The sequence below is a fragment of the Ailuropoda melanoleuca genome, chromosome 10, assembly GCF_002007445.2.
Source record: "Ailuropoda melanoleuca isolate Jingjing chromosome 10, ASM200744v2, whole genome shotgun sequence".
NCBI classification, from domain to species: domain Eukaryota; kingdom Metazoa; phylum Chordata; class Mammalia; order Carnivora; family Ursidae; genus Ailuropoda; species Ailuropoda melanoleuca.
In genome coordinates, this window is record NC_048227.1 from 56,770,757 (window position 1) to 56,781,697 (window position 10,941).

The window sequence follows — 10,941 nt, forward strand, 5'->3', positions numbered from 1 at the left end:
TCCCCAGCCATCTAATTCTACTCCAGGACAACCAATATCTCAAGTATTTTTCATATCTTTCGATATGCTTTATGCATTGTGGTAGGCAGAAGAATGGCTCCCAGAGATGTCCACAGTCTAATCCCCAAACCTGTGAATATGATAACTTACAGGGCAAAAGGGGCTCCACAGACATGATGAAGTTCAGGATCTGGAGATGGGCAGGATTACCTGGATGGGCCCAGTGTAATCAGGAGGGTCATTAGAAGAGGGAGGCAGGACAGTTCGTCCAAGGGAGACATGATGATGGAAGCTGAGGTCAAAGTGATTCAAGACTGAACTGAGAAATACAGGTGGTCTCTAGAAGCTGAAGAAGGCCGGAGAACAGATTCTCCCCTACAGCCCACCCCCAGAAGAAACGCAGGCCTGCTGACCCATTTTAGACTTCAGGCCTCCAGAACTAGAAGACAGGAAGTTTGTGTGGTTTCAAGCCACCACATTTATGGCAAGTTGTTACAGCAGCAATAGGAAAGGAACACATGCACATAACGAGCAAACATGAACATGTATCTTCCCTCAAAGCGTAGTCATTCTTATTGGGAGCTGACTATAGTCCAAAAAATCTGCCTTCCCACCTCCTCTCAGGCCTGAAAGACACTGAAAAATACACGAAGATTTTTGTAGACAGAATTCAAACCCCACCTTTCTAAATGTTTAGATGACTAGTTAAGCAAGCAAAAAACAATGAAGGTTGTATGAGGGATTTTTTTTTCACTATTACTGCCTCCATCTTAAAGACAGAAATGGTGGTTGAAGGGACTGCCCTAGAGGTCGAGAGATCCGAGCCCTTGAACATGTCACTTAATCTCATGGGGCCTCTATCTCCATGATGAGACACAAGGGCAGGATGCGGGTGCAGGGGGTGAGTAAACCAGACATGTGCTAGGTTTTCCCGTTTCCAATCTTCCAAACTCAAAAAAGTTTGCTACATAGTATAAAGACAAATGTTTATTGTGCTTAGGAAAAAAATGCAAAAATAACTATAGGAAAAAGCCACAATTTTCGTAGCAGGCCATTACACTCAGTGTGATCATTATAAATCATTCTTTTCTATCGCCCTACACAGAACATCTCTGGAATACCCAAGAAATTGGTAACACTGCTTGTGTCTGACAAGGACAAGCTCGGTGATGGACGGACACAAGTCAAAGAAAGATTTCAGGAAATAACTTTTCCTACCTTTTGGATTTTGAACCTTAAAGTATTTCAGAGGAGCAGGTTCTTTTGGTTCATGGCTTCACACTGTCAAGAAATAAACAGAGCTCCTCTATCAGATACCTGTTAGATTCACCAAGCACTCAGCCAAAGCTGCCAGGGATCTCAATGTCCTCGTCCAATTTGATAATCCCTACTAGCCACACACCAGAGAAGTTGATGTGCTCTGTCATCTGCTAGAACTTCCCAGCGAGGACAGGCACTTTCCCACACCCAGAATGAGGCAGGACACTTGTGAAGACAGCTGGCCTTATCATAGCACCCAATGTCACACACCAACTTCCACAGTCCCAGAAAGGGGACTTTCACTGTCAGAAAGGACTCCCGGGCCCAAATAACCCTGGTCAGGAGAGAGAAAAATCAAAGGCCAAAAGCATATTTCCTCATTCGCCCTCGTCTGAGGACACACCAAGGGCATCTTTATTTTTACCTTGTCCTCTTTTAGCCATTCTACCAATTATCTGCCAAATTTAATAGTTACATATACACAAGTCTCCTCTCTTCTCTGTTGCATAAATAGTAATTTCCAGGTAGAGAGAGTCACAATATTTTGAATACAAAAGAGCAATGGTAAGCACATGGACAGCCTGGAGCCGATATCGGGATGAGCACAATTATACAGTGTGCTTCTGGAGGATGGGGACGTTTCTAACAAGGGGGCTCCAATCACATGAAAGAGCATCTAAAACTATGGGCCACATTATTTAACGACAGTTCACTTCCTTCTTCCTGGAAATAAAATAAGCATCCCATGGGAGGTGAGAAGAACCCTAAAGAGGCACTTACATACAGTCACAATAAGGCTGAGACCATCTACCCAGTACTCATTAAAACTTACAAGTCCGACAAAAGGCACACAAACTTGAAACCACAAAATCTGGGAAACAGTAGCAGGCCATTTTCTGTCATATGGTTCCGTGGTGTAACAATTAAAAAAACCTAAATGCACAAAAAGCAGCCAGTAGGTCCTAAAGACATTCCTTTTCAAAATCAGAGTGGAAGTATGAAATGAGCCAGCAAGGGGCAGGTGCCAACACAAGAAAGCCCATCTCAAGGGGCTCTTTCCGAGTGGCCCAGCGTAGATCACCCAGTGGCAAAGCTGGCCTCCTCCATCCCCTTTCCCTGCCTACTGTAAAATGATAAAGACAAGACAACTTAAGCTGAAGTCAAGGATCAGCCTCCAGCACTAAGGATGCAGCTGAATGATGGAGAGGGAAAAGCAGAGGACTGGGAGTCAGGAAGTACGCATCCTGGTCCCACTTCTGCAAACCTGAACACGTCCCTTTCTCTCTCTGAGCCTGTTTTCTCCCCTGTAAACAATGAAAATCATTTTACCTATGACTTCATGCAACCCTCTAGGGTATATAAGGGTCTCTACCCTATAATTTCATATAGTCTCTTTATAAAATCATAAACATGAGCACCAGAATAGGAATTTTCTGTCCAGTTATTCTTCCAGAGAGGGAATGTCAGGGCTGTTAAGACCATGTAAAAACCAAAATAAACAGTGGTCTGAAAGGCCTTTTGACACCCAAAAAGGGATGATCCAACTACAAGCAGCAGACCCTTCACCACGGAGTCCATGCAGGACAGAGGCAGGCCATCAGAAACACTGACCAGTTGTACCCAACAAAATCTCCATCAGTCCTCACCGACGTCCCACCCACTGACCCTCTCAGACATACCTCAGATGTACCATTATCTGCCCTCCAAGTGTGTTACGCTAGCTGGGGAACAGGAGACCTGGGGACCTGACTTCTAGTCCAGTGCTGTTAAGAGTTGAGATTCCACAGTATTTGTTCACCGGACTCATCTGGAAATCTGTTTCCCCCCAGAGCAGCCTTACCCTTGGACTCCAGATGCTCCAGAACAGTTCTACTGTAAACTCACAAGTGTGCCCCTACCTTTGTGCAGAGACAACCTTTCTGGTGCCTTCTTTTCAGGATCATTACCAAAATATTAGCAACCTAGCTGTAAATTCCAGCTCTGCTAACTGTCTAAGTGTGTTTGAGAAAAATCACATAACCTCTCCGGACCTGCCTCTTAGCCTATAAACTAAGAGGGCTGAACCAGATGGTGTCGGCTCTTTTTCAGATGTAGCAGTCTAGGTCTAGGATTCCCATGGAGACAGAACCAAAATACAGCACTTAAACTTGGCCGTGGAAAGCAGCATGTGTACTGACCACACCTGCCCCCAGGGAGCTCCCACAGACTAGGCTTGGTGGGCAGGTGGCCAAGATTCCAGGGGTTGCTCTAGCAATCTGAGGGGCCGCACTTACCTTTCCTTCATCCACCAGTTTCGCAATGTCATCTAGATACACACCACTGGCCATGAAAAAGGCCCAGCGATAATGGACTCCTTGCCAGAAATGCTAAAAAGAAGAAAAGAAAACACATTCAAATATAGGAAAGGATAAAATCTCACTGAATCCAAATTTAGGGGACAAGTATTTTCTGGACGACTAAGACAGACAAACCAATTTCCTATTCCTTATGAATCAAGGAAATGTACGCCCAACACCTCAGCACAGGGACCAACAGAGAGTGGGTGCTCCATTAAGTGTTTAATGAATGAACAAAGATATATCCACGTGAACTTAGAATTTTTTTACCAAATTGTGAATGACAGGCAAATAAGCATAGGAAAGCCGTCCTTAAAATGAGCGTCTAAATACTCTCACACACTCAATTTCTTCCCTAGGAGAAATTAGAGGCTGAGACCTCTAGGCTTTCTCTCCTAGGGTTTTAATGAAGGTCAGAGGGACCACAGAAGAGCTTTAAAACCTAATTCAAGAAGGCTTAGGGGGCAGTACAGCACCAAAATATGATCTTAGACAAGAAATCCAATCACAGATTTTTTTTTTCCCTAGAATAGAGTAGCTTTAAAGGCAAAACACAGTGTAAAGTTCTTATGCATCATGGTTGGGTCTTCCTCCTACAGTTATAACAAGTCCCAAGCCACCAAATCTACTATGGGACGATATGTCCCCAAATAAAAATAAGCAAAAATCTCCTACCAAGAGGGTTCAGGACCACTTTACTGCCATACCCACTTTTAATTGTTAGTCTTTCTGTCAAAGGTAGGGTAGGCCATTATCAAAACAACTGAACTGAGGTTCTCTAGGATACATACCCTCAGTGACCTGCCCAACTAAACTTCATCAGATGGGAGCTGTCCAGAGGTAGTACGCGGTTAGCCAGTACCAGGCGGCCTCCCTCCCCGCACCTGCCTGTCTCACAATCCCTCAGCATGCTTGCAAGTGCATTAAGTGGTCAAGTGCAATGGAACTGCCCACTGCTCTGGCTCAGGCACTTAACGGCTGTGTTGTTTAGGTCAAGCTACCTCTTGCAACCAGTTTCCTGGCCTGAAGAATGGTGATACCACTACCTTGCTCACAGGGTTGCTGGAAGGATTAAATGAGAGTGAATGCAAAGTGCCTAATACATAGAAAGTATCATCCATATAAATATTTATACTTATTATTCAATAGATACTTACCTAGTGCTGAAAGCAAACTTTATTGAGGAAAGGTTGGGGCCATAGCAAATCGGAGTTTCAGACTATAGACAGACAAACCAAGCTGCTGTCTAGGCAGAGCTTTGCAATGACTGTATCAGGAATGGCTTATTGGTTTGGATGCGTGACCCTGTAATTTATTATCTAACCTGGAACAATTCTGAGAGTTAAATGAGTCATCATTGATAATTATGCCAGGACCACAGCTGCGAACAGAGCCAATCTCACCCTAGAATAGGTATGAGGAGGCTGAGTGCCCTCAGCCCTCAGGGTAGTAAGGCAGAGCCTGTGCCGGCATAAGTCTCCAGGTAGTTTGCTCTTGGCCCAGAACAGCCTCAACATCTATTCAAACATGAACAATTTTCTATGGGTGTCATAGCATGAAAGAGGTTGGGGAGCACTGCTCTGGGCAAATGAAGTTAAAAAACAAAAGGAAAAAAAGCACCATTTGAAGGCACTGAGGCGTCCCAAGCTTACAGCAGGCCCGGTTAATTACAATCACAAAAGACCTGTCCATGTACTTCTCCCTAAGGCCCAGCCTCAGACAATTAAAACATTCTGGTTACTGTTTAGGGTTTTAAAGAAAAGAACAGCAATGGTCAAAAATGCCATGTCTATAATTCTTTATAGCATGTTGCCCTGTAAAGTGAAACTTTCTGGTTGGCAACAGCAGAATTTTTATACTTTGCTCTAAAGGGCCTGTGCATTTTTTCCAGGCCATTACAGGAGAAAGTAAACCAAAGCAGGCAGGAGTCTGGAGCATTACAATGAGGCTTTAACTGTGCACATTCTCAGAAAGACATCAGAAACTACTTAAAAGGTTTTCACATGAGATTACCACTATCCTCTTTCAAGTAGGAGGAAAGAGAAGATGCCTGTTTTACTCTCAGAGGACAACTCAGAAGGTTAACTTGTAAGAGGTCTCACTGAAGTACAAACTGTGAAATCTTAAAGAAAAGTTAAACTTATATTTTGAAGCACTTGGAAAGCCTGGGTTTTCCAAAAAGAGAAAGAAGAGACAAAGGACAGCTAAGATTTCTTTCTCCACACCAAAGGACCCTGTGGACACTGTTTCCGGTTGCTGCCTGAATCAGATGAAAATAAAGAACTTCGAGTACAGGGCCTGGTTTGTTCACCACTAGTAACATGCACGCTTCCTAAGAATGGAGTATGGTAGCCACTGTCACGGCCCGCTAAGTATGTAGTTAGCTCACAGAATTCAAGAAGCCAAAGTCCTAAATTTCACACTCAAAAAGATCCCAAATATAATTTCTAGAAGCAGCAGCTAATCACTGAGCCATTCATTCCATACGTACGGGTCAGTGTTGGTTAGCTTGGCATAATGACTCACGACCTTTTCACCCACTGAGGAAACATCCACCGTCTTTTTCCGGAGTCTGAGGTATTTTGTCTAATTAAAAAAATAGAATTTATCTTTTTTTTTGCCTATCACTTATACCATTTTAACATTAATAGATTTCAAGCCAATGATCTAGGATTACCAAGAGTGGATAACATGAAATATCTAAGCCTGTCCTCACCGGGAGGACAACAGGTGATGGTGTTAAGTAGAGAGCTCACGTGCAGGCTCTGCCATCAGCCCTGTGGCTATGGCTGCCGTGCACTCGTCCTCGGGGCCCACCACACACAGCCTTTGTTCGGCTGGGTGATGTAACTTCTTATGGATCTGGTAACAGTAGCCCCAGTTAGCAGAGTCAGGCAGACTAATTCAGTCTCAGAAATGCCCAGAATCCCATCAACAGCTAGAGTATCTGATTCACATGGGATGTGTGGTGTTAGGACAAGTTGATATAATTCTAGAAAAAACATGATGGTTCTATTTGCCTTCGTGGTCTTTCTAAAGTAAGAACACAATTTCCTTCAGGTTTCTGAAATTCAAAAAAATGACCATGGACCTCTACAGGTCTGAAGGTCCCGGGCTAGAAATCACTGTCATATTCCAATACTACTACCATGAAAACAACCAGCTCTACACTGTCTTAATAAAGCTTCCGCCCTCACATAAAAGAGCCTGTGAGTGTTAAGACTGGTGAAACAGAGGGGCGACTGGGTGGCTCAGTCGTTAAACGTCTGCCTTTGGCTCAGGGCGTGATCCCGGAGTCCTGGGATCGAGTCCCACATCGGGCTCCTCCGCTGGGAGCCTGCTTCTTCCTCTCCCACTCCCCCTGCCTGTGTTCCCTCTCTCGCTGGCTGTCTCTCTCTCTCTGCTAAATAAATAAATAAAATCTTCAAAAAAAAAAAAAGACTGGTGAAACAGAGAGAAGACCATCAGGGATAGGCAAGAAGGACGCAGAGGGTATATCTGATGGAATCAAGAAAGGTAACTGCTAATAATAAAGTTGAACATTTAGTAAGTTTTATGTACTAGGCATAATACCAAATTCTTTACATGGATTGCCTCATCTAATCCTTACAACCTCAGTAAGGAAGATACCCTGTTAGTTTCATCTTATACGTAAAGATATTGGGGTTTAGTGATATTAAGTAACCTGCAAGTTACACAGCTATTAAGTGGAGACCAGAATTTGAATCTGGTCAGTGTGGGACTCCAGAGTCCACACTGCTGTCACTGTGCCATGCTGCCTCCGAGACAAAAGAAACTGACTAGGTGGAAACCAATTTCCAGAAGCAGGAGGCACCTGCTTGCTCTCACCAACCAAGCCTCTCCTCCCTACCTTCAAAGCCTTAGAACCCACGGTGACTCCTGTCTGCAGCATGCCGTCTGCGATGCCCAATCGGTCCATGTTCAGGAGAAAGGGAGTCACCAAAGTCACATATGTGGCTCCTGACCATTTCTTGAGAAAATTTAGAGCCCATGTTTCAGTGGATCCACCAACATTATCAAGAATGAAATCAAACCTGGAGAGAAAAAAAAAAATCAAATAAAATATCCCTGTCCGTCTTTACATACAGCTCCAATCCCCTTTCCTTCCCATCGCCAGCCATGGATCTGGTTTATTTCAATGACCGCTCACAAACCACGCTGCACCATGCCATCCAGCAGAGGGGTGGCTGCTTTGACAAAGGAGAAAAGAGCACCCCCAACCCACCCACTCAGGCTTTTCTCCAAAATAGGTCAAATGTGACTCATTTTATGGTCCTAAAATCGTATCATTTTTCTAATACTTTAAGGGTGACTTAAACACGTGGTTCTCAACCAAGGGCAATTTTGGCCCCCAGGGGACATATTAGGCAATGTCTAGAGACATTTTTAGTTGTCACAATTGCGGGAGGTGGTGGGAAGAAACGACTGGCACCTAGAAGCCAGGGATGATGTTTATACACAGAATGCACAGAACAGCTCCTCACAACAAAAAACTGTCCAGTCCAGAATGTCCATAGTTCAAAAGCCAAGCTTGCCAAGGTTGAGAAACCCTGACCTAAGCTTTATGGAGAATTGCAAACCTATCCATCCAATATAAGTCAAAGTATTCTTCAGTGCACTTGAATACTTAAAAGTAAAGTATAAAAGCTTTTCACCCATAGAGTGATTTGCTTTTATTCCCTCCGTAACCAGAACTGCTTATAGAAGCACCCTCTTCAGCTGGAATTTACTCCTACCTTTTGGCTTCACCCACAGCATCAGGACAACATATAGAGAAATCAGCAATCTGCTCTCGGTCGTCAATTCTGCTCTAACATGCTATGGACTCTTAACCGGTCCTGTGGTATCTACAGGAACTGAGACACGCAACTCCTTAAATCTAACCTAAACCTGCTGTAATCACTGCATTCTACTTAGAGGTGATAAAACCCAAGAACGCTTTTAAATACTTCCATAAACAAATATCTGTTTAGAAAATGCATGCTTATCAGTTAAGCAAGTTAATAAATGAATTCTGTTTTGGTAATTCCTTTTTTCCTTCTAAATTCATGTGGATGAAGTCAAACATCAAAGCTTCTAAAACCAGCTTTGGCCAAATTTGTGGATCTTAAGCCTGCCTTTCATGGGACCAAACTGAAGGAAGATAAATAAAAACTGAAGGAAAGGAGAACGACCTTACTTGATGAGTACTCTTCTCATTAGAAAAGAACAGAAAATTATTTTTATGAGTTTGTTTCTACTTCATTCCCAAGTTTTGAGCAAACAAACATGATGATACTTAATTTAAATAGAACTTAGAGGCAGGCAGCCTGGTATTCTAGAACAGGCACTGCCTGAAAGAGAGTCCAGACACAGGCTGTAGACTCAGCTCTCCCACTAAGGCTTAAGTGGTGTGACCTTGAGCATGCAAAAATTCCTGAGTCCTCTGCCCCTTAGTTTCTCAATGAAAACATGACCAAGCTGAACCGAAGGATTTCAAAGCTCCTTCCTGCTGTAAAATTCTAAGATTCACATCTAAAAAGCTGCTATTGGGCAGGAAATATAAATGTATTCTTGCTGGATTCAGGGACCAAACTCTAGGAAAAGTTTACAAAGATCAACTAAAATGGCCAAAAATAAATAAAAGTAACAGCCTGGCAAACTGTAGCATACTTCTGGGGGCCAGCCTGAGTATGCTCCAGATTTCCATCGGTCAGGGTCTCCATTCTCTGGTAACAAATTCAAGACCCGCATAAAACTTAAGGTAGATAGAGGGGAATGGGTTGGCCTCGGCCTCAGCCTCATGCTGCCATTCCTAGAAACAGAAGATGGGCGATGAACTGAAACTCCACTACCTAGAAGCCAGATGTCAGAGGCCCAGAGAGACGGGGGTCCTGATGCACAGGCAGGAAGTAGCTGACGACATCTCTGCAAGGGACAGTGGGATTCCTCAAATATATCAAGCGTGTTCCTGCCACGGGGGCTTTATACTTGCTGTTATCTCGACCTGAACAAGTGCTCTTCTCCTGGATTCCCTCAATCATGCATTAAACAAATTTCTATTGAGCACCTACCATATGTTACTACACTGTTCCAGGTGGAGGGATACAGCAGGGAACCAAAAAAAAAACAAAAAAACAAAAAAACAACCATTCTCCTGGCTTGCTCTGCAAACCTTCTGCTCCAATGCCCCAGAGGCCTTCTTAAACTACCCCCCCCCGATTTTTTTAAAAGATTTTATTAATTTGTCTGGGGGGGCAGGCAGAGGGAGAAGTAGGCTCCCTGCTGAGCAGGGAGCCCGATGCAGGACTCGATCCCACCTGAGCCGAAGGCAGATGCTTAACTGACTGAGCCACCCAGGTGTCCCTTAAAACCCCTTTTAAAACATCCTCCCGCAATCATTTTTTTTCCCCTTTTCCCTAGATCAGTGTTCTTGAGAGCACTTACCACGGACACCTCCCTGACTAGAATGGAAGCCCCATGGAAAGGGGCAGGGTGGGGGTGTGTGTCTTGCTCAGCATGGCATCTGTATGGCATGTTTGGTACCCTGCCTGGCAGGGCAGGTGCCGCAGAGTTGAAGGAAGAGGGATTCGCTGGCTGCTGGGGTCTGCGCGCCACACCACTGCTGGGAGTGGGTACTGCTGGCTAAGAAAGGCTGGGTAGTGTTCTGGGGACTCCCCTTTGTTTTATTTATTTATTTTTTTAAAACCCATGAAAATACAATTGACCCATTAACAGGTTTGAATGGCACAGGACCACTTATACCCAGATTTTTTTTTTAATAAATACAACACATACTGTAAATGTATTTTCTCTTATGATTTTCTTAGTAACATTTTCTTTCCTCTAGAATGCAGTATATACTATATATAATGTACAAAATATGTGTAAATTGACTGATTATGTTATTGGTAAGGCTTCTGGTCAACACTAGGCTACTTATAATTAAGTGTTGGGAAAGTCAAAAGTTACATGCAGATTTTCGACTACATGGGGGTCAGTGCCCCCAACCCCCATGCTGTTCTGGGGTCAACTGTATACTTCTACTCAAAGTGGGCAGGAATAACCGGCTTCTGAAAACGAACAGAAAAAGGGAAAACTCTGTGAAAAAGCAGCAATAAAACATCGTTCCAAACACTCCTTAGTCGTGTTCTCGGCTACAGCTCTGTCTTGGCTAGGGTAGGGGAATGGGTTAGGCTGGTGATGGGTAGTAAGGAGGGCACGTATTGGATGGTGCACTGGGTGTTATACGCAACTAATGAAACATCGAACTTTACATCAAAAACCAGGGATTTACTGTATGGTGACTAACATAATACAATAAATAAAACATTAAAAAAAAAGA

General features: G+C 43.7%; 1 protein-coding gene across 1 annotated transcript in view; it reads right to left on the reverse strand.

The window, feature by feature from the left end:
* RTN4IP1 (reticulon 4 interacting protein 1) overlaps positions 1–10,941 on the reverse strand; it is a 28,335-nt gene that overhangs the window by 6,306 nt on the left and 11,088 nt on the right. The window contains exons 3-4 of the mRNA XM_034670765.1: positions 7,468–7,651; positions 3,534–3,626 (exon numbers count right to left, since the gene is read on the reverse strand). Of these exons, the coding sequence (XP_034526656.1) occupies positions 3,534–3,626; positions 7,468–7,651 (277 nt within the window). The remainder of the gene's footprint in view (positions 1–3,533; positions 3,627–7,467; positions 7,652–10,941) is intronic.